Source organism: Spodoptera frugiperda, chromosome 23, assembly GCF_023101765.2.
Source record: "Spodoptera frugiperda isolate SF20-4 chromosome 23, AGI-APGP_CSIRO_Sfru_2.0, whole genome shotgun sequence".
NCBI classification, from domain to species: Eukaryota; Metazoa; Arthropoda; class Insecta; order Lepidoptera; family Noctuidae; genus Spodoptera; species Spodoptera frugiperda.
In genome coordinates, this window is record NC_064234.1 from 9,165,084 (window position 1) to 9,188,431 (window position 23,348).

At 33.8% G+C, this 23,348-nt stretch overlaps 3 protein-coding genes across 6 annotated transcripts in view; 1 reads left to right on the plus strand and 2 right to left on the minus strand.

Moving 5' to 3' along the window:
• Positions 1 to 2,106, minus strand: part of LOC118267248 (uncharacterized) — a 38,788-nt gene extending 36,682 nt beyond the window's left edge. For both annotated transcript variants that reach the window (XM_035581137.2, XM_035581136.2), the window contains exon 1: positions 1,849 to 2,106. In XM_035581137.2, coding sequence (XP_035437030.1) covers positions 1,849 to 1,908 — 60 coding nt within the window. In that variant the 5' untranslated portion in view covers positions 1,909 to 2,106. The remainder of the gene's footprint in view (positions 1 to 1,848) is intronic.
• Positions 2,107 to 4,135: 2,029 nt separating this feature from the next.
• Positions 4,136 to 8,380, minus strand: LOC118267252 (isocitrate dehydrogenase [NADP] cytoplasmic). 3 transcript variants are annotated; one of them, XM_050702826.1, is made up of 3 exons: positions 8,233 to 8,251; positions 7,984 to 8,055; positions 4,136 to 5,539 (listed from the first exon to the last, which is right to left on the minus strand). In XM_050702826.1, the coding sequence occupies exon 3, from the start codon at positions 5,528 to 5,530 to the stop codon at positions 4,304 to 4,306; it is 1,227 nt and encodes a 408-aa protein (XP_050558783.1). In that variant the 5' UTR covers positions 5,531 to 5,539; positions 7,984 to 8,055; positions 8,233 to 8,251; the 3' UTR covers positions 4,136 to 4,303. The 3 variants fall into 3 exon arrangements, with proteins under 3 accessions (XP_050558783.1, XP_050558784.1, XP_035437046.1); XM_050702827.1 differs by lacking the exon at positions 7,984 to 8,055 and having other exon boundaries at positions 8,233 to 8,380; XM_035581153.2 differs by lacking the exons at positions 7,984 to 8,055; positions 8,233 to 8,251 and adding an exon at positions 6,859 to 6,942.
• Positions 8,381 to 9,171: 791 nt separating this feature from the next.
• LOC118267241 (uncharacterized) lies at positions 9,172 to 21,420 on the plus strand. The gene is made up of 9 exons (XM_035581125.2): positions 9,172 to 9,525; positions 9,942 to 10,145; positions 10,417 to 10,485; positions 10,635 to 10,775; positions 11,058 to 11,258; positions 12,054 to 12,194; positions 12,358 to 13,110; positions 13,195 to 13,424; positions 13,696 to 21,420. The coding sequence occupies exons 1-9, from the start codon at positions 9,385 to 9,387 to the stop codon at positions 14,354 to 14,356; spliced, it is 2,541 nt and encodes an 846-aa protein (XP_035437018.2). The 5' UTR covers positions 9,172 to 9,384; the 3' UTR covers positions 14,357 to 21,420.
• Positions 21,421 to 23,348: the final 1,928 nt, after the last annotated feature.

Genomic DNA, 23,348 nt, shown 5'->3' on the forward strand with positions numbered 1-23,348 from the left:
AATGAAGAGCTATAAAAATAAAACAATCAGCGAAAGTCTGTTTTTTTTTTTTCGATTAAAAATAGCGATCGATTCCGTAGCTCAGAGTTTTCTGATTGCTTAATGATGATTGTAAAAGCTGAATTAGACACGACCTCCTTTAAGGTCATGATTCTAAATTAAGGTTGTAGGTATAGCTGCAGGCAGTCGGTAGAAAATAACCAAAAAGTTCTATCACCATGGTAAGAGTTTGCATTGTAGAATTAGATGGAAATGTATGTAAATGGTAATATACAATGTGATAGGGGCGAGACTTCTAACCCGTTAAGGCTGAGTACTACATCTAATTTTATCGACAAAAAAAAAAAATATGGGGGGTTGAACCCCTAATTGAAAATATTGAAAAATAGTGATATTTCGGTAAAAATAATTCACAAATGATTTTTTTCTCCCCAAAACATTATCAAACATAAGAAAAAGTAATGAATTAGTTAGCCAAGGTTATTAGCTATCGTTTGTTGTTTTTTTTTTTGTTTCTACGACGCATACAACCTTTGATATCAAAAAAAGTAAAAAAAATATTAAAATAGCCATAACTTTTAGGGGGAGGGGATTCGACCACTTCGACCCCCGACTTTTGTCGATAAAATTAGGTGTAGAACTCAGCCTTAACGGGTTAGAAGTCTCGCCCCTATCACATTGTATAAAAATCATTTTTTTGCAACGAAGTAGCATTTTCATGGAATAATATTGTAGTTGAATAGTTTTACATCACTGATGAAACTATTTGCGCTTTTCTTATGCAGCATTAAGACTTCAGCAAATAGTTTGCAAGTTACACCACGTAGATAAAGAATAAATTAACATTTATAAACAGACATAATCTTACTATCTTCCATGAAACATTTTAATAATTCCACGCTCATTCTTCGAAACGTAAATTAAATATTATTTCGTTTGAACTAAACTTTGCCAGAGTAATAATATGTTTCAAAATCATCGGTCCCCTAAAATTTAAAACTCTTAAACATCATGCTTCCTCATCGAACGTTCTTTTAATAGGCACTAAAGCAATCTAGAGGCTGATGAATAGGAATCATGTGAACCAGAGCTAGTAATTGGGTGCACCAGAGCGGCGCTAGTAAATTGATATGGCAAGCTAGCGGTTCTCGATCGGCGCATGCATCTACGCCCTTCGATATGTATGGCATTTCGATCCGCAAGTTCATCGTTACGGCAATCGAACGCTTCTGGGCGGGGATTCGACTCCGTGTGTATCTCCGATGTTGCAACGGTTACAGTTAGTCAACTGACGGATATTATCTTATGGTAATTGAACTAAATGTTCTCGCTTTGATGTTGCATTGCTTTGAGGGACACGTATAAAAAGAATGGGGTAAATTGTCCGCGCTAATGGCTGCGTGTAACTATGTGCTGTGCGTATCGCGTGTCTATTCCGCGAATTAAGTTCTTGAACACACATTAGGTGTCGGCTCTTTAATGTTTAGTTTTTTCTGTGTTTTGTTATTAAAAAGTATTTAATAGTACATTTTATAACTTTCTGTTTTACTTCCTATTGTTTTTAGAGTGTAAAAATATATGTTTTTATCGCTATATTGGACTTTTTATAGGTTTTATGAAAGTTTATTTTACGTGCTAATTTTAAGTTTATGCCACTTTAGGTGCCTTCTTAATAAAGACTTATTTTTTTATGTAAAATTTAGTCTAGGTTGGTAGTTTACTATGTAATTTGCACTACGCATAATTTAACCACCATTAATTCGCTAATAAATAAAATCAATAGATACACATAATTCAAATGAGTTCACATCAATATCGTTTGCATTCATAATAAATAAACAAGCTTACCATAATATTTAATACGATGAACCATCGTAAAAGCAACAAGGGGCTCGATTTTACAGACATTTTTCACGATATACACATAAACTTGTAATTTTTAATTCGCTGTATTTGCGATTAAAATTCCGCGATCGCGAGCTTTCCGTTCCCGCCAAATGTTTGTAGGAGTGACCACACCGCGCACGCCTGATGGCTGACGCTAAGCCCGCCAAACTGAAGCAAGCCGTAAGCACCGTGAGAGCTTCGCGAACCGTCTCTGAATGGCCCACTCCACAAGAGGGAGAAATGGCGGGAGTCGCGGGAGGGACGATCTTGTAGGGGAAACCGCGTCAACCGCCTCCGGTAATTCACTAAGAAAAGTTATTTGACGACTTGCCGCATAGGGGATCACTGTTGTAATAGAAAAATGAAAACGATTTGTAAAGTGAATAGACGATTTCAGTGGACAGGGGATATATCGTTCATAATATTTTTTGGAAATAGCTATTGGAGGTTCCTACCCTCTAGGAGTTAGGTAGGATTTTAAAGAATAATATTTAAGCGAGTAGTTTAAAAATGAAAACTTGTGATTATTTATTGTTATGGGCTGCAATAAAACATACACCTATGACATAAAGGTTATTAATTAGTTAATTTGAAAATTAGCTAAAAAGGAGACAACAAACAGCGGTAAAAATGGACGAAGTATATTTTACCTACCTATTTGTTAATGAGCTTTCCAAAATAAGAGAGGTAATAAATGACGTGCCGTTGTTTACTGCGTTCAAGCGGTTCAAGTAGGTAACCGCAAATAACAAAAACTGATTTCAGTTTAGGTAATTGAAACTGATTCGAGTGTGGGCAGTAGTGGCTGACAAGACTGGACCAAAATACCTAGGTAGGTAGGTTCCTATCAACATTATCTACGTTGCTGATTGGTTATGATAAGTCGGTGTTATGTAGGTGCCTATTGACTTGCATTTATCAAATGATTTTATGAAAACCACACACCATTTCCGTTCCAAATATTTTGTCTGGAAATCGAATGTCGATTGTAATCTAATGTAGGTAGAATGGATGGTACATGGTGCCCTTTAAAAAGTTACCTACCTACCTATATAATTAGTTGTCATTTTTTTTTATTTACTGGCTATATATATTCTAGACTCAGTGCTTGATTTATATTAAGCTGAGAAATTATCGAAAAATCGAAAGAACCACTTGTGAATCGATTCTATACTCGGTAGTCGCACAACTAACGTGTTATTGTTTAATTTAGTAATAAGTAGTTAGGTGCGGTTCTGCGCCTTCTGAGCCTATGTTTATCTTCTATGTAGGTACTTACTTTTGATCCGAAATCAACAATTTACAACTTACCTACTTATCTATTTTTATTTGTCACGCTTGATTCAGCAGTTCTCACTTAAAAAAATTGAAACATTTTTTAGTTTCCGATAAAAAATATTGTGGGCAAGTAAGTACGTAACATAATATTCCGTTATCAAATACTGATACCTACCCACCTACAAACAGTAAGCGATAACGAAATTGCATAATCATAATCATTTATATTGACTATTGTTCAATAGTAAATAACTCGAGTTTAACGATCGTTTAATAGCATCAAGTGAAGCACACTAAACTCGCATTGCAATTAATTTTTAAACTACATCTCATACCTAAATATTTACATCACACGCCATCTGTGTATAACGTGTTGAACTAAGACACGAGTCAGATTTCAAAACATTCTATGAGTGGTTTTTATTTTTCTCACTATTGGCGCTAGTGTCGCAAGTCCTTGGAATAGTGTTGAATCATTGTCAGTGGTTGACTATCTCAGTAAAGATAATGAATAAATAAACGAGTCTGATTTACAATTTCCACATAGATATAGTAGGTATTATAATTAGATTCAAAGACTTCGTAAGTTACGTGTTTTTCTTTAAAGGACTAGTTTAGTATAACTATAGAAGCTTCAAGTAACTATGGAACTGTTCTTAGCAGAAAATAGTTATTGAAAATATGAAGTAATAAAAGATTAGTTGCGGCTGATAAAGACTGCAAACAGGTTATTAATTACACTTTGCAATACAGTAATAAGTATGCTATCTTGGGTAAAATTTTACTTTCCGTTCATTACTAATCGGAAAATGAGCTACCTATAGGAAAACCAAATTATTCGGAAACATTAAAATAGTTAGGTATCAATAAATAGGTAGGTACCATTAGATTGTTATCTCATTAACAATTGAAATTTAAATTTGTCGGGTCAGGTCAGCCCTACCTTTGTAAAGTCAAAACAATTTGAATGTAAGTCTTTTAAAACTGCATTTATTACAATAATAAATTACAATTACATGTTATAAATAAGGTTTAAATAAAGTATCCCTATTCCCTTGTGACATGGTACAAAATTCATTCGTATAAATTGATTGGTATAGATTGTTCATAAGTTACATAACTTCTTCTCTTTGGGTAGTCACTTTCCCAAACTCTTCTTAAGGTTCTCAGCGAGTTTATCCATGAACTCGAAAGTTTCGCAGTAATCTGACCGCTTGACATTGTTCATGCCCTTAATACAAATAGCAAGATCCTTAGTCATAATGCCAGCTTCGATTGTGTCAATGCAAACCTTCTCCAGAGTCTCGGCAAAGTTCTTGAGTTCAGCGTTGTTGTCTAACTTGGCACGGTGAAGAAGACCTCTGGTCCACGCAAAGATTGACGCAATTGGGTTGGTGGATGTCTCCTTTCCTTGTTGGTAGAATCGGTAGTGCCTGGTCACAGTGCCGTGAGCAGCCTCAGCTTCAACAGTCTTTCCATCAGGGCAAATCAGCACAGATGTCATCAAGCCCAAGGAACCGTAACCTTGAGCTACAGAATCTGACTGGACGTCTCCGTCGTAGTTCTTGCAAGCCCATACAAATCCACCCTCTGACTTCATGGAGTAGGCAACCATATCATCGATCAACCTGTGCTCGTACCAAATACCAGCAGCCTCGAATTGCGATTTGTATTCCCTTTCGTAAATTTCTTGGAAGATGTCCTTGAAGCGACCGTCGTATTTCTTAAGGATGGTATTCTTTGTGCTCAAGTAAAGAGGGTATTTCCTGTCAAGGGCGTACTTGAAGGAAGAGTGGGCGAAGTCGATGATCGACGCGTCAGTGTTGAACATTCCAAGGGCGACACCAGCACCCTTGAACTCATTCACAACATGTTTGATAGGTTCACCGTTGGGAGGTGTCCAGATAAGCTCAAGAGTTCCAGCTCCAGGCACAACAAAGTCGGTTGCTTTGTATTGGTCAGCGTGAGCATGACGCCCGATAATGATGGGCTTCTCCCAGCCAGTTACGAGACGAGGAATATTTTTGCAAATAATGGCTTCCCTGAACACTGTACCGCCGAGAATGTTACGGATTGTTCCATTGGGACTCTTCCACATTTTCTTCAGTTTGAATTCTTCTACTCTATTTTCATCGGGGGTAATGGTTGCGCATTTAATACCAACATTGTATTTCTTGATGGCTTCCGCACAATCAATGGTAACTTGATCATCAGTCTTATCACGGTTTTCAATACCAAGATCGTAGACGTGCAGTTCGATGTCCAAGAACGGTAAGATCAGTTTTTCCTTGATGAGGTCCCAGATAATTCTGGTCATCTCATCACCGAGCACATCAACAACGGGTCCGGCCTTTATTTTCGACATGTTGTAGATCTGGAATCAAGAAAAAACGACACTTGAGAAAACATGTTTATTCAAACCATTGAATACCTAACTAAAAACTACTACTCTATCTACTAGTACGCAAATATACGTTAACTTATCGAAATAAATTAAGTAAACGTTTCCAATTCCACGAATCGGTGTAGCGGCCTTGGTGAGCGCAATTCATTTTAAAATAAACAAAAATCGTAGACTATGTACCCATTATAATTCAAGTTCAACATGTTAATTACATAGGTGAATATTACACAACATACTAACTAAACTATAAATGTCTTTTCTACTTCAACTTTAACCGGATACAATTTGATGTTTGATGATAATTATTAAGGCAGTATCAACCAATTCTAGTTAGAGGCCTGTTACTATGTCCTTACATTTAAATTATACTAATCATTTCTAACCATCTGTCATAGAGATACGAAATATTATTTTATCATTTTCAGCAGAGGTTGATAGCTTGATAAAGAGGTAATAGAATTCAAAAGAACAATAATTCTTGTTTGCTTGTTGTTGCTGAGAATAAAAAACATGGATAATAATATAGTTGATAATCCCAGTAATACTTTTGAACCCAGTATCGTTTATTTGACAATTGCATTTGTCTCCATTCATCTAAAGAAGTAGTAAACTATTCCTAATTGATTTGTCAAGGTTCATTAGGTACCAACATAACCACAACGAAATCAGTGTAATAGTCTCCTTTACTAATTGATCAATTAAAATTCCTATTCTAGTCACTATCTATACAAAATAATAAGTTTGTGTTAAAGCAAACTACACATTATTCCCATAACGCTTGATATTATAACTAAAAATATTTATTATACAACGGAATTGATAAAAATGTCACCCAAAATATGTGGTTGTTGTGCCTAAATTTGATTGATAACAACGCCTCTCTCTACCTACAATAACATGTTTTTGATAGGATCTTAATAGGTACCTACAGAGACACAGTAATTGCACTATTGTGATATCAATTTTATTACATGTACCAGAATGATGTAATGACCTCACAAATACTACCAATTGCCAATCCTATTGTGCGAATACTACTACGAGTAACTCGGCAAAATTATTTGCTAGTCTAGATGGTTGTGGATTCATTCATATCCCTTAGTTTATATCATAAATTATTATTATTAACAGGCCGCTAACAAGCAGTAGGTACTACTGATAACATTGTACTTAAATGTAAATTAAGATTACATAAAAAAATGACAACAAAGATTTATCTCTAAGTTCAACAAACTAATTTCTAACAACAGGGCAGAGGCCACAATAATAAAAATAAAAACAAAGAGTACTGGTATAGGGAAATTAGCCAATTTGTATTTTTGGCTACCCTTGCATTCTAAACAGCCTTTTTTATCCATTGTTAGTCCAACCCGGCATCAATTTCTGTGAGAAAAATGGTAAGTGATTATAATGATTTTTTCAACAGTTCTATAAGTGAACCGGTTTTTTTATATTTATCAAATTTAATTGTTAGGTTCTACAGCTAGACAAAAATGTTAAATAACACAATTCTTTTTTAATCTTGTTCTTGAGACGCAGTCTTATTATAATAATCATAAATTATGACATGGTAGAACATACCATGTATTATACATTAAGGAAAATATATTAAATGCTATTCAAAGATATGATAGAACATATAATTTATGTAACATACATTAAAGAAAATATATTAAATACCAGTCACCTGACTTAGTAAATTATTTTTTGCTAAACCTACTTCTATCAATTTTCTAAATGTTTTAAAGAATAATGTTTAAAAATATACATTAAGCATGATAAACTGATTTGTAGATTAAATGATAAAGCTATGACTTGCAACTTTGTAGTTAGATAAATAAAAAATGTCACAAGAAAATATTAAATTGAATATTGTGTGTAGTCATGGGGTTTTATAATGTTATGTCATGGTATTTCTCTCTAAAGAAATCTCATGTGAAAAAGTGAAAGTGCCATAAGTATGTTGGGTAGGTACTTGGGTACTCAGACAAGCCCACTTGGGTATTAAAAATTTTGGTTCATAATGATGAGCATTTAAAAAAAATATAATCATAAATTCTAAATAGATAATATTTTATCTAAATCAATACTGGCAACAAATTAGGTGGAATGTAAAAGTAATGTTTGCCTTCAAATATGGAGGAAAAAAAAAGAAGTTATTCTTGTTCTAAAAATACTTTACACTTGCCTAACCTGCAAACATGGAATATTAATTAGAAATTTAAAAGGAATTTGGTAATAAAAGTATTTCTAAAGACGGAAACAAGTTCGTGGCAAAGTAAAGTACAAAGTCCATAAGGCTTAAGTGGAAGGCTTCGTAATATTTCAGTATTTATAGATAATATTACTACCGCAATACCTAAATAAAAATAGGATTTCTACAAGAAATGGTAGAACTGTAAGCACTATCTTACCAATTAATTTTCGTAAATGATAACGGTTTTGATAACTGATCACGTCGTACTCCGCCCACTTCACAAACCAGACTGCAAGCAAAGCAAATCAAGCAACAGTAGTCAGCCGACCGACCATCGAACCATTGATATCAGTAACTATCAACTTATTTTGTGAATTACATTAATGTACGAAATGAATTATGTACGAATGTATATGTTACAAGGTTCAGTACAATCAGTACCTCACTATTCAATTAATTAGCTTACCTTTAATTTTTATTGTCTTTCAAAAGCACAAAATAATAACCGGGCGGGGACACTTCGATTTCGAATTTACGATGACGTGTTTACGTCACACGTCACGTCAATAAGAACAACAGACGAAAAAAAGAGATAGAATAATAGATAATAAAGATAAGATAAAAATTAGGCAATGAGTTACACCTGAGCTGAAAAAAATGTTAGGCCTTATTTTTATCATCTCATCAGTGTGTTTTTAGCTTGTTGATCTCTATATTAGGATTCATTTGGTATTTATATCTTTCAACATTTAATAAAAAAATACAAATAAAAAGGCGCTGAATATAAAAGCACGGTTGTATATTGGTTTTACAAAATATTATTGTTCTTTTATTTAGTTTTGTGCCAAAATATCTAATTGAATTCTTAGTTGAACCTGACGCTAGCAGCTGGTTCGTTGTCTTTATTAAATGTAGGTTTATCCGTAAAAATGTAGATAGTACATTTTCTGCCCGCTCGTACAAAAGTAGAAACAGTGTTTTATTACCTAAACAGGAAAGAAAAATACTTTTTGAATATAATATTACAAATGAAACATTATTAAAACGTACCTACAGTAACAGCAGATATTTTGTAGACCAAACCGCAAACCTTATTCAAAGATAAAAAATAATGTTCTTGACTTACTTTTATTTAAGGTATATCTGTAGTCCGTGCGTTAGACTTTCTATCTATCATATTTTTTCTGCCTTGATGGTATATGGGAGAGTTTTCAATAAAAAAGTGAATAAATACCCAGTCATTCGGCAGCATTTATCTAGTTTGAATATCTATGCAGAAAATCACCCATGTCTACTTACTGGATACGATTTACGTTTCTCATAATTTATTATTTTCAGCTTTTCTACAATTTTATCTTGTTGCTGTCGTCATAAAATTGGTGTTTTTAAACATAGCAACACCGAGCAGCGTATCTACCCCGCCCCCTCCCCTTGCACTGCTTTGAAAGCAAGCAAGCAAGTTTGTCTGTTTTGTTATAAAAAATCTAACAAGATTTATCTCCCTGAAAGTGACTAAACAGTGTATTAGTATTGTGTGTTATAGTGATCGATTTGTGAATGATCTTTTGCGCGTTTGGACATGATAATCAGGCAAAACAGTGTATGACAGGAATTCGAAATGGTGGTGCAAAAGAATTGGAATAACGTCGATACATCGCAACAGAATCCTGCTTCTGAAAACTCTAACAGTACATGGAGCTTTCAGGCACCAGTTAAAACATTGAATACTCGTTCTAACACACCCAACAACATGCATGCGGTAAGTTAAAACTATAACAATGATTGATTACGAAAAAACCAGTTGTAAATAATTAATTCAATGAATCTAAGAAATGTTTTAAATTGTAAACAAACAGTAAATAACATTTTTACTCATTATATTTGTGAATATATAGGTTTTTTGTAAATGTTTTAATTTATGAGTATATTCACTGAGCTTTGTTTTTAGTCAAAATATTAATTTTATATGCAAATTATCTAGCTCAGGACAAAAACTTAGGAACTTGATATTTTAAATGATGTTTGCAATGAGTAATAATTATTGAAACTTGATACAATTTAATACAGTTAATTCACTATCTAAAATAGCAAAATTACTTTGAATTTTTAATTTATTTTAAAACCCACAATAGTCCTTAGCAAATTGTTTTTAAATTATTCCATTGACAATTTCAGAAACAGCCAGTGACAAGGCAGATTGCCATAAACACACTGGCAGCTATGCACAGAAGGTTTAGTCTGCCTGGACCTGTACAGCCACACTCCAGACCTATAGCTGAGTTCAGAGCCAGCGCCAATAAGTCTTTAGACATGCTAAGGCAAACCATACAGTCAGCGGTCACAAGGGAAATTGATCAAGTTATCAAAAAATATTTAGAGGTAAGTAACACAATAAAAAATTTTGAAGGCCACCTGTAACTTCTTTGATGTTGCTTCTTTGGGTGTCAATGGGCGGCACTGATCACTTACACTTACCATCAGGTGACCAGTCTGCTTGTTTACCATAAATAATATTATTTGTTGTCATGTTAAAAACACATTGAAACTAGGCATATCTAATGCTCAATTTCTTTACAGAAAATATTAATTTTTAAAATAATTACAATACTAGTAATTTTGATAAATAAAATGACATACCTATTTGTTCCAGAAATTCTTTGTGCCAGCGGTAAACAACATAAGACTCAATTTGGGAGATGAGTCCGTCAGTGAAGATCAGGTATTTACATTACGAGAAAAAAACATTAATTACTTTTATCAATATGTCACAATAAGTCATTGCTCGTTGATAGTAATTTGCGTAATACGGATTTGGCTTATCAATGCATTGTAAGATGTAATTGTAAACATAATGAAATGTTATTCTAGGTGAGGGCAGTTTGCCGAGCAATGCTTGATGCTACTAGACTACTGTATACGACACCACCGAGGCCTGCTCAGTCTCCATACGAAAACAGTGATTCGGAATCCAGCAATAGTGTTGATCCTAAACTTGTGAAACAACAAAATGTGAGTGTTATTTGAAATTTTAATATTTACAAGAGCAATTGTATTCATTTAGTATTATGTTATTAATGTCTACCTGTACTAATATGTTATCTCTGTAATTCACTAAACGGGTTTGCAGAAGTACAATTTTTTTTCTTTTAATAAATATATCAGCTGTTAGTTTAATAACTACTGTACAATAAATAATGTGATATTATAAATATAATTCTATTCATAAAACCAAATACACATATTATTATTATAATAAACCACAAATTACATGCTAAATAATTAATGTAACAGTTACAGAGTCCATGCCAGAAGCGAAAGGATTCAGACAATGATATGGACATAATAAAAAGGAAGAAGATTAAGCAGGAGGACACCACAGACAGTGCTTCTTCATCTCCACTGCCATCCCCTGCCATCAGGGACCCTGAGAAGTGGAACCCTGCAAGATTGACCCAAGAAACGCTGTTTATTATGGGATCTCATGCTCACAAAGTAAGAACATTATTTTATACTAGACTTAAACCCGGCAAACTCCGTTTCGCTACCAATGATTTTCCCTGTTTTCCTACTTTTCTCTTGGATTTTTTCCAAATTTTCTTTGCTATAAACCTCACGGAGCCCGAGACCTTTCCAACGAATGCAAAACCGTGGAAATCGGTTCGTGCTTTCTGGAGTTATAGCGTCAGGAAGGAAAACCCGACTTATTTTTATATAATAGATTATGAGGGCTATGAACAAATGATTTTTTTGTTATGGTATGCCGCTGTTAGCGAGCTTATGGATCCTCCTGATGGTAAACAATCGCCGCTGCCCATGGATAGCCGAAACACAAGTGCGTGGTCGGCCATTTGGGGGTAATTGGTCCTCAGGCAACCTCATTCACAACGAAACACTCCGCAAGTGTTGTTTTACGTCGGTTATCTGAGAGGTTGTGGTATCACTCCGGTCGAGCCGGCCCGTTCGTGCTGAAGCATGACGCAGTTAATGTTTATGCTGATATAAAAAAAATATGTGGTATAATTTTGTACAACTTTCATAAAACTTCATGAACAATAATAAAATATGTGTAAACATGATAACAACTTGTATGTATGATTTTATCTCCATTGCTTTTTATCTATTCTTTCTTCTGAATGTTGCAGTAGTCATTCATAGCAATCAATTTTACCTCTTGCCAATTAAATCGATACTGCCACTCTGTTTATGATGATTATTATTTTCTTGTGGACCACGTCATTAGGTCAGTTTGGTAAGTCGTATTGTAATAAATACATTTCCTTATTCCAGGTGCTTGGTCTCGGTAATTCTCGCGGTCGGCTGTACACCAGGCATGCAGGTTTACTCAGATATCCAGCTGACTCTTCAGACAAGGAATGGATTGCTAGTCACAACCTTGTCAATGCTGTGGGAGGAAAGACCTATATCATGGTAAGTTAACTTGTTGATATAGTGAATTATTATGACTTAATGCACTATCATACAATGCTCTCTAGTTGAGGCCTTCTATGGAAGACTTCTATTGCGGTCTGCCTTGAGCATAGCATTATAGTTATGATATTTTTTCATTTATCACTGATTTATTGTGTTTCAGGTTCTCGAAGACATTGAAGAACTTGCAAACAGTGATGCTTATAAACACAACTCACTGCCCATGTTGGGAGAACTGACAGGTTTCAAAGTACCTCTCTTCATGTTGAGGAAAATAAAGGCGTATGTCCATAAACGAGCTCTCAGCGGTGACATAAGCAATGCAAACAGTCCACAACCATGCTCAAGCAGTATGCCAGAAGAAGACAAGTATAAAATAGAAGATATCAAAGTTGAACCTAATCATGATAACTTTGATAGCAACAGTTTTGATGCGAGCCAGTACATAGGCAATGGGGAAAACAGTAGGGACTTCTCAGATGTTCCAATGATGAAGGAAGATACAGATTTCGCTGATATTAAAGTTGAAGATATTGATGATATGAAGGTTGGTGGGATAAAGGTTGAAGATTTAGACGAGATTAAAATGGAAGAAATGAAGGATGAAGATGTGGTTGATCTAAATAACATTAAAGTTGAGAACATGGATGATCTTGATGTCGATGCTATGAAAGTCGAAGATATAAAGCTGGAGAATGATGATGCCTTTTCTCTTTGCAAAGATGGTGAGGATTCCCAGAACCACTTGGTCGATGGATTGTTGGAATCTGATATAGAGTTTCTGAGCCGAAACTTGGGAGATATTGAGAGTGATGCTGATGCAAGGAAAACTATAGAGAAGTTGACTGGCGCCAATCCTGATACTATTACATTGGTTGGGGACGAGTTTGATTTGGGAACCACCTTGAATACTAACGTAAGTCATTATCTTCTGTTGTTAGTACATATTTGCTGTTCATTTGAACTAGACTTCATAGTAAACATACCATTTTTTTTCTAGTTCTCAGTGAACCAGACAAAATGCATCACGGTAGCATCAACTACCAGTGGTATGGTGCATAGTGTACCGGTTGCCCATTTAGCAGCCCCGCCTCGCATCACAGGCAGCACCGTGCACTACTACACCAGCTCCAACCTACCACCAACTGGTCAGAGAACCGTTCATCATCTACCACAGGCCACAGTCACCATACAGAACATTCCTGGAACTAATTCACAAGTTATACGAGGGTAAGTGTTTTTGTAGTATCACTTTTACACTAGGCGTCAAAAATAAATAAGTGATTTTTCTTGATATCATTTTTTGCACTATCACTTTAGTGAAAAATATCGATCACATGGGTTTAAACGGCTTTCTTATGTAAATGTTTCAATAGTGAACTCAAATGGTTTCAAACGCCGGTAGGGGCTCATATTCATGAGCAGCGTTGCGTGACACATGACGCAGCGAACGTCGTGCAGCCAACGAAAAATTTCATGTTTTATATTTCTTCTTTTGCAGTATACCAATCAACACTAAAACGGGAACATTCAGCACAGTCATGTCTCAAGGAACAGCGAGTACAATCATCGGCTTCGGCACTCGTTCCTCCAACGCCACAATCATCGGTACTCCACAGTATGTCAATGTGAATTCTAAGTCATTCCCAACTGGTAACATACTACACAACGCGATTGTGTCGAGGAACATTATCAATCGGAGCAATCTGTCGGCACCAGCTTCAAGCGCGACGTTCAATGTGACTGCAGTAAGACCGGTCCTCCACACATCCACGCCAAAGATAAGTACAGTCGTCACAGCAAGTTCCAGTGACTTCGATAGTATTTCTACCACCAAGGACATGATCGACAATGCCTGCAATTCCTCTGTAATGTTGAAGAAGGTACTTACTTTAGGCAGTGCGGGCGCTGCCAAGTCTTTTATGATGCATAATACGCAGAAGGTTTTGTCAACTGGGTTCGCGAATGGAGTCACGCCTCCTCCGAACGTTACTATTGTCAGTTCGGGCACCAGTGGTGGTCTGCTAAACAATAACAATGTGGTAGGACATTCCTCCAGCAACATCGTAAGTCCTACATCTGGTACATTAAGTGCCACACATGCTACTCTTTCGGCTTTGTTGGCCTCAAATGCTGAAAATTCTCCTAAAAATAAGAAATGAATATCAATTTCCATTCCATAATAATTTTACATTCACTGATCTCATGCTTAAAATAATTCCTTAATGTCCTGCTATTTTACCAAATGATGTAATCGATATTAATGACTTAACAATACTATCAATATGACGTACCTAACGGTAGAAATATTGAGGAAAATACTAACGATTTCAAATGAAATACGAGTATTTTGTCACAGTTTTTGCAGAACATAATAATATAATCAAACTAAGTCGTCACTTTACCCTTTTGCTTTGCCATCTAAGAGAGGTCTTCTAGCAAGAAGTTATACCTATATACCTAGCTTGACTAGTGCAATCTATATTCCTAATCCCCTAGATAAGAAAAAGTGTAATTTAGCAGAACTTTTCCTAATAACATCCAATTTATTAGAAAACTTTAAGTATTCTCTCGATTATTTTGCTAGTTGAAGGCATTTTAGTCGACATTTATTTAATCTACCTCTTTGTTACCTGATACTTATTAACGTGTTGTGATAGTTAATTATGCTCTTGTATGTATATGTTACATATATTCGGACAGTATAAACTGAGATTGCTGTAACAGTATTATTTGAAGTGATAATTAGGTTAGTATTTATTCCGTTATGAGTATTTAGAAATGCCTCATTTATGCATTGCGTTTTGGCAAACTTATGTGTTTGGTCCTTAGATTGGATTATTCGATACGAAAGTACTCTTAATTTCCTTGTTATTTGCCAATTTAAAAGGTTCGTTAGCAATCTAATTAAGTTTCAATACCACATTTCCTGAATAGTAAAGGAAAAGTCTATATAAAATGTCCGATCTCCTTGGTATTAGATCATGCCCACTAAATTCATTAACTGGCGTTTTTTCCTGAATATTATTTCCTGATGTGTGGTTTAAACTATTTTAATATACGAAATAAAAAAAAAATCTTTCACGGGAATTGAATATTATATGACTCTTAATTTACTTTATCAGGGTATAGCAAAGAGGTTGTATATTGTATACCTGATACCTACACTTGAGAGTAAAGAAACGGAGCCACTATCATACGAAAGGAATTTTAATTACCTTTAAAATGCTAGTACATTGTTGTAAAACGAATAATTTGTTGAAAAGTTACAGACGTTTTTTAAATGAAAATAACGCTATACCTAATGCGCTCTAACAAGGTGCGGCTGACAGATTCAGTAACGTTTCGTATCACTCTTGAAAGTTGCTGCGATTTAAAAATTATGCCTTAATATTTTAGCTGTATCACATTCGTATTATGTTAAATCATTCGGATGCGTAGTTAATTAAATTAAAACCAACCGGAATGTTCTAGTATTCAATTAAAATCTAATGAAATGAAAAATAAAGTAAAGTGTTATGCGTATAACGTAAATCCATAGTCGTGTTTAGTGATGGGATGTACGGCTACGATGGATAGGTAGTCTTTTTTTAGAATAAAAAACGAAAATCGTGCGTCGTTCAATTATCATTCTTAAAAAACCTTTAATTATGTGGGTAAATCCACTGTAGACGCGGCTCTCTCTGCCCATACCACAGTGACATTATCTGAGCAGAAATATGTAGTAGGCATTTTTCTAGACATTTCCGGCGCCATTGATAATGCGTGGTGGTACTATTCCAACATATACAAACTAATATATCCTTGTTTTCTTCACGGTTCTGTAAAACTGTAACTCTGAAACACCTCAGGGCTCGGTCATAAAATATTTATTTTGACAAGTATATACACGTAGTTAGACTGCACAACTAAATAACACACACATTTAATAAAAAAATTCAAGAGAATTAAATGTATGCTGCGAGTATCGATAGCGATAAAAAAAGATTTTTCTAATGTCCATCCCTAAAGAGAGACGTCAACGTCATACTGGCATCTGTCAGCCGCACCTTGTTAGAGCGCATTAGGTATAGTAGCTCCGTTTTTTTGCTCCCAAGTGTAATGTAAAAGATTGAATTCATGTTATAAAACGAATAGAGTGGGTTTCGAGACTTAATTATGTCATTTAAATACAATTATTTTGTATTACTTAGATTTAATATTTACGTATTTATTGTTTATACCCTTTGTTACACTGTATGGTGGGTTATTTTCTTTTTTAAACACACTAATACGCTTAGTACGGTAAGATTATCTTGGTGATTCCTTTATACGAGTTGTGACTGTTAAATAAATATTTTTACTACAATATTTTCAAATAGTGAGCGATACTATTTTTGATGGGATTTCAGAATCTTACTTTATATTATTTAGGCTAATTTATCTCATAATGGTGAGGGTCTTAAATGATTCGTTTGAGATACTGTAGTACGATTATTAATGTACAGTCAGCCAATTTATTTGGTATGCAGATTAGAAAATAAAGTCAGTATAGACTTTCAAATGTTTAATAGAGATTGGCTTTTGTTAAACAGTATACAGTAACATATAAATGTTTGGCTGACTGTACTCATAGGTATTAGAATCTCGTTCAGTGGTCTAGGTACGAATGTAAGTTATTTCGTAGGAAAAGTTGTTCATGATAGGCTAATCATGTTAGTTCTTGAAGTTATCGTCAAAATATTTGATGTTGTTTTTTAATCGTCGTAAGTTTTACTTAATATGTGCCAAAAATGTAATAATATACCTCTGGATAGTGTTCTTATGAAGCTTAAGTATTTGCTTTTAAAAATATATTTATGCTTATGCTTTAAAATGCAAATATACTGCCTAAACGTCAACAAACCATTCCAAAGGTTGTAATTCGATTACATAATATTTAAATAAATAGTTTAATACTAAGTAGTTCCATAATAAAGTATTTGTCGGTGTTTAGAATTAACCTGATATTTATAGGGATTCTTAGTAGATTTAAAATCATAGTGCAATATACGATCATCGTCGTGAAAACAGGTATACGAGTATCGATGATGCTCTTGATGTATAGAATCAAAATACACCAATTAATGTTTCACTGCCTCGTTGGCCGAGTGGTTGTAAGTACCACTGCTGGGCAAGGGACCTGTGGTTCGGTTCTGGATCTGGGCTATTTTCGTTTTTCAAAAATTTCTCAGTAAAAGCACGTAGTCTGAAAATGTGACCGGTTTATGGCAATATACTCACCCCCTATTACATGGGACTTATAACACAAATGTTGAAAAGTGGGTGTATATTGTACAGTGGCATTACTGCCGTAATGTGCACCTCTGCCTATCCCTTCGGGGATATATGTAATGTTTCATATAAACGACTTCTTAGACCGTGGTTTCAACATAAGAGTTTAAGTCAAAGTAGGTAGTGAATCAAAATAATAAAGAGACGAGTTGCAAGAATAATTATTAAATAGCAATGTTTATGCTTTAGCTTAGCTTTTAACCAGTTGTTTATTTAGCTAGCCAGTCCATATTTATTTATTAGGCTTTTTAGGGAATTATTTTATAATATTCCTTTTTATAGGCAGTACAAAAATTAGGCTTTAATATTATTATTTGCTTGCAATATTATTTTACATTTTACGCTTTTGTGCAATGCTAATAATTTATTTATTTTTTTATAATATTTAGTTAATCTGTGCTTTATCATTGCAATATTTTTTTAATTATTGAGCGATGGCTTTTTATTTGTTTTATGCCAGCCTCATATTTGCTTAGCTTGCAATATTACGTTTATTTATTTTTGAGGTTTTTAAAAATGATTTTTTTTCTGGTTGTAACTTAGTTTTAGGTACGAGTTGTTTGTCATTAATGTTACGACTTCTATTATTGAGCTCGGTTTGTTAAAGTTTCCAAAATACGTTTTGGATTTAAATGGCTGTGTTTTCACTTAAGTGATTAATATTATTATTGTGACTGCATCGTTTTAGAGACTAGAAAATAATTACGTACCTCATTGTATTGTCTATGTACCAAAGAAATAGAACCGAGAAATCTAAATGAGGACTATCGTTCTTAATTTTGCTACGAGTGGCGCTAGTGGACACAGATATCTGATTCAAGAGATGATTATTTGATGCAAATAATATTTATTATCAATAATAACAAGATATTGGTAATTGATCTCAATATTGCTATTAAGAAATACTTTGTTTACCAATCAGCATAATAATGTAGGTCAATATTTATAGAGAAAAATATACTTATTCAGTTCTGCTTTTATTCCTCCACATAAGACTTAATGCGCTGCTAGCGCCACCTACGGAGCGCAAAAATGATAGCATTCTTAAACCTTTATTAGTATAATCTCGTATGTACCTACTTGGTAGAATTTAATGGTTGTCGTGGCTGTGTGTAACTGTAATTAAAATTAATTAATTAATTATTAATATATTTATTATCTTAAAACGATTGTAATGCATTGTACCTTTTACTCATACATAGTTGAAATAATTGATCTCTAGAATAGTATTTATTTATTAGTGTTGTACCTACCTGTCTGTGCGTTAATGTCCCATTTCAATTTTTATTTGTGTTACTGCTGTACTCAGAGACATTTAATGATTACTTAAACTATTCCTGCGTAACAATTTCGTTTCTAATACAAATGGTAAGGACTGGGTTAAGTAACCATTAAATGTCTGAGTGTGGCGGTTAGCAAGATATTTTAGGCTATTTTAATCCCATTTTTTATTTATTACTCGTAAGTTATCTCACGAGTTACGAGATAATTATGATTTTCTGATTTTAATGGAATAACTATCGTGAATTATTGGAGATTTGTTTTACTAGTACGAGTTAGCTGCGCGACTTCACCGTGTTGCGCACGTGTGACTTGGAACTAGTAGAGCTTTTTTCCAATATTCAATCAATTTTACATTATTTATTGTTTGAACATGTGAACATGTTTTGAATCAAGAGACGCCTTATTTTCTCGTACAATGAATATGAAACGGAATCATTTTATACATAAAAAGGACATATTTTCTTAATCCATTTTACAGGTGTTGTGAAAGTAGAATACTATAAGCTAAGCTGTAATCTCACGTCTGTATGTTAAAACAAAATAAATTCAGCTTAAAATATTCAGTTGGATTTTCTATTTATGTAATGTGTCATCCACGTGGGTCAGTTGCTTAATACTCAACAGTACCCTTAGTACGAGTTTGCTTTGCGTTTAAAGTAATCGAAACGAGAGCTCGTTCGGCGCTATGATTGGTTGGTTTATTCGAGCCGGCCAATCAGAGCGCCGATCGCGCTCTCGTTTCGCTTACTTTAAACGCAAAGCAAACTTATACTAAGGGTACAAGATTGGTTGGTTCATTCGCACCGGCCAATCAGAGCGCCGAACGCAGAACTAAGGGTACTGTTAGTACCAACTATGAATTAATTGATTTTAAATCTCATTTCTTTTAATGAATTAAATACCAAACAAGTATACTGAATAACCGTCCTTGATTGTCAAGCAGATAAGTGATTCACACTACGAAATAACGAAATAGGACATTAGGTGCAGTGTGAAATATGTACTTACATACTTACTTATTCATCGAATCTCCGTACTGTGATTAATGTTAAAAAACTATACGTACGACAATGTCTGTCTTATCTATACATATAATAAAATCGTAGAAAAGTGCTGTCTGTACATTGAAAATAAAAATAAAAAAAATAGCAGAGGTTATTGTTATGTCGATGTCGAACCCAAAAATGTAATTAACTTTTTTTGTCTGTTTGTCTGTTTGTCTGTGTGTCTATGCGCGCTAATCTCAGAAACGGCTGATCCGAGTTGGATGCGGTTTTCACGAATATATTGTGGTATGCTTCAATTTACATTTAGTGTTTGTTTCATGTCAATCGGTTCATAAATAAAAAGTTATGTCAAATTAAAGAATCACGTCGAACACTATTCTATGCTTATACCATTAATCTCCGCCACTATTTGACGGATTTGGTTGAAATTTGGTACAGATATAGTTTAGAACCTTAGAAAGGACATAGGATAGTTTTATTTCAAAAATCAAAAAATAAAAATAGAAATAGATCGCGCTATGGTTTCGTTACATTCATTTGGTTGGGTATCGGCCGAGCGATTCGGTACTATCGTAGAAAAAGTGTATTATCAGTCGTATGATTATTTGTCTGTAGTGGTCCTGCTGTTTCGTATATTCTAAATTGGTTTCGTTGTATTTGTCAATTAATAAGTTTATTTGTTGGGTTTTCCTGGTTTTTTGGTTAAACTATTTAACGTAGGTTTAGTTTGATATCGATTATTAGTAGTTACTGTAGTTAGTTTTTTTAATAAAATTGTAAGTCTAATTTTTTTTTTAATTAGATTAGATTTAAGTCGTTTCTTTTAAATTATTTAGTTTAAGCTTGGTTATTATAGCATAGAGGATAGGTTGTAATATAGTTTCTTTTTTAATTGTTATAAATTCGTAATTCGTAGCTTTCTTTAGTTTTAAGTTAGTTTAAGTCCGTTTTTAAACTATTTTTTCAATGCCCTAAGTGAGTATACATCTATTAAATTCAAACGCAGAGCTCATTATGTTGATTTTTGAAGAGTTCCCTGGAATATCTTCTACGTCTCATTTTTGAAGAGATTCCGCGAGATCGGGAACTATGTGGTTAAAATCAAAAATTTGCCGGAAGTCACTATTCCACGCGAACGAAGTCGCGGGCAAAAGCTATAATTTCTATATAAACTTAAACTTTACTGTGCTTATGAATTGTGATTAAGCGAAGGAAATCGTAAAGATGCGCCTGCGCAAATGAGGGAATTGGTCTGATTTGTCTTATTGCTTTTTTTGAGCTATTCGATATAGATAAAAGGGATTCATGTTTATAAATGGTATTATTTATTTAACTGTTTATTGTGACAAACGAAATATCTACATTTTTAAAGGTACTCTGTGCTTCTGTGATACAGTTGTATCTGGTATTGGTTGAACAATTAATCCTTTTTTTTTACAATCTTGAATTGATTGACCTTTAGCAGACAAAGATCCCTCGTCTGTGCAAGCTCTAAATCTAAAACAAACTGATAAAACCAAAATGAGTATTGAATGTAGCCCAGCTCAGCCAAATATTGATTACTTAATCAATAATACTCTTAATTATAAGTACTTAAAATAAACGATATGTTTAACAATTCACTTCTGTTGTATGATTTTGTTTAACTTTCTCTCAATATTAACCAATTTGTAATTGTGTAGAATTATTGTACCAATATTGTGTAGTATATTGTATATTATATTATGTTTACTATAATATATTACAATATTACATATTTTATAGGGTAAGTTTATTGGCATGTTCTAAATAAGTAGTCTCTTGTTAAAAGCCTACAATTTTACATTATTGAATCGGTATGTTTAATTCTGTGTGGGAAAGGAAAAACGTTCCAATTCGTTCAAAATCGATAACAGTCGATTCTCGTTAATACGAAACTGGAGCAATTCTTAAAATATTTCGATTTACCGAATGTTCCAAATATCAAATCGTCCGTAATTTGAATTTGCCTCAAAATGTCGGTACTAGGTAAGTCCTGCAAGTTTTAAGATCTTTCTGTCTCTTTCTCTCTGAAACTTCGAATTGTACAGAGTTTGATGCCGATAAGTTCGAATTAACGAGTCATTTGGTTACTAAGAATTGTTTTTTTCCGAATTACCACGTTATACACGTGGTAAATAAGTTATTGATTTAGTTCGAAATATAAAGAGATTTTCTACGGTCTTGGTGATAACTTCGAATTATAGAGAGATTAAAATTAATGAAAGTCGACTGTACATACAAAATAATGTTGGTCAACTCAAAAGTATGTGCATTCGCAAATAAAAAAAACATGTCCAAAATATTTAATAGGTACCTGTGTAAAACAGAACAGTTTAAATTTTTTCTCGTAAAATAATTTACGCGACAGTTTTAAAGCATTTTCAAGTTTTACGAAGAGAACGAGTTATTCCATATTGTTGAGTTTATAGTGGTCGGATTCATAATGAGGACGTCATAATGTGCAAAACTTTAAGAATGTTTTTAGTGGACTTTTTTAACGTTTTTATTTTTATCTTAAGTATCTATCTACATAGTAAAAAAATCGGAGACGTTTAAAGAATTTTCTCCGTTATCTAGAAGTGTATCAATTTTTCCATATTGTGGTTGATTTTAATGGCAATCAATGAGGACATCTATTGTCTTTAGGCTTAAGCGATCTACATAGTATTACTAACAAATTACCATTTCTCGGAGACCTTTTCTGAGAAGATCTAATTCTGAAGTTGGTACGATATGTCTTCTTTTTCCATTTCGTATTTCTCAACCTTTTCAAAGTGGAAATCTAAAAAGGCTTTACTTAAAATTTCCTCGCCAATAAAATTGTTCTAGTTTCCGATTTTGGATCAATTAGCTTCATCCGTTTAGGCCGGACTGGGCTAGTCTATTCCTGGTTGCAGAGAGCCTCTGTATTGATCTGAAGCTGGAGATATTTCTGTTGCTCTGCATGCACCACTTATCGCCTGAGTGTTTTTAGATCTTTCGTCGCATTTTCATTTAAGCAACACTGCAGAAAATTTATTTAAGACCAACATGTTCATCTTGTATTTGTCTTAGGTGGATTGGTCGACTCTTATCATCATTGATCAATTTTCTGTTCTAACTTTAATTTTTGAACCAATTAGCTTTATCTACGTAGAATGCTATTTAACCACCTTTTAAATATTTTTCTGCAGTATGGATTTTGTCCATTTTTATGGCTGCATAGGTAAAAAGGTTGTGCTGTTTTATTTAGGCTGTTCGAAAACCAATCGTTGTTCCAAAACGATTATCATTATTTAGACAATCGTAAGCAACAATAATTACAAATTCTATATAATTTTTCAACACATTGCTCCAACTTTTTAGTTACAAAAAAAGAGATTTTCTAATCTTAGCTATTTTTGGTAGTTTCGTCAAAATTGCATAAGATATAGGATACTTTTCTGGACGCTGTGCCATCGTTTCTGCTAATTTGTTCCCAGTTGCAAAAATAGTCCATATATCTCACAAATTCATCTGCAGAGAGATCTGGGTTGATCTATTCTCAGTC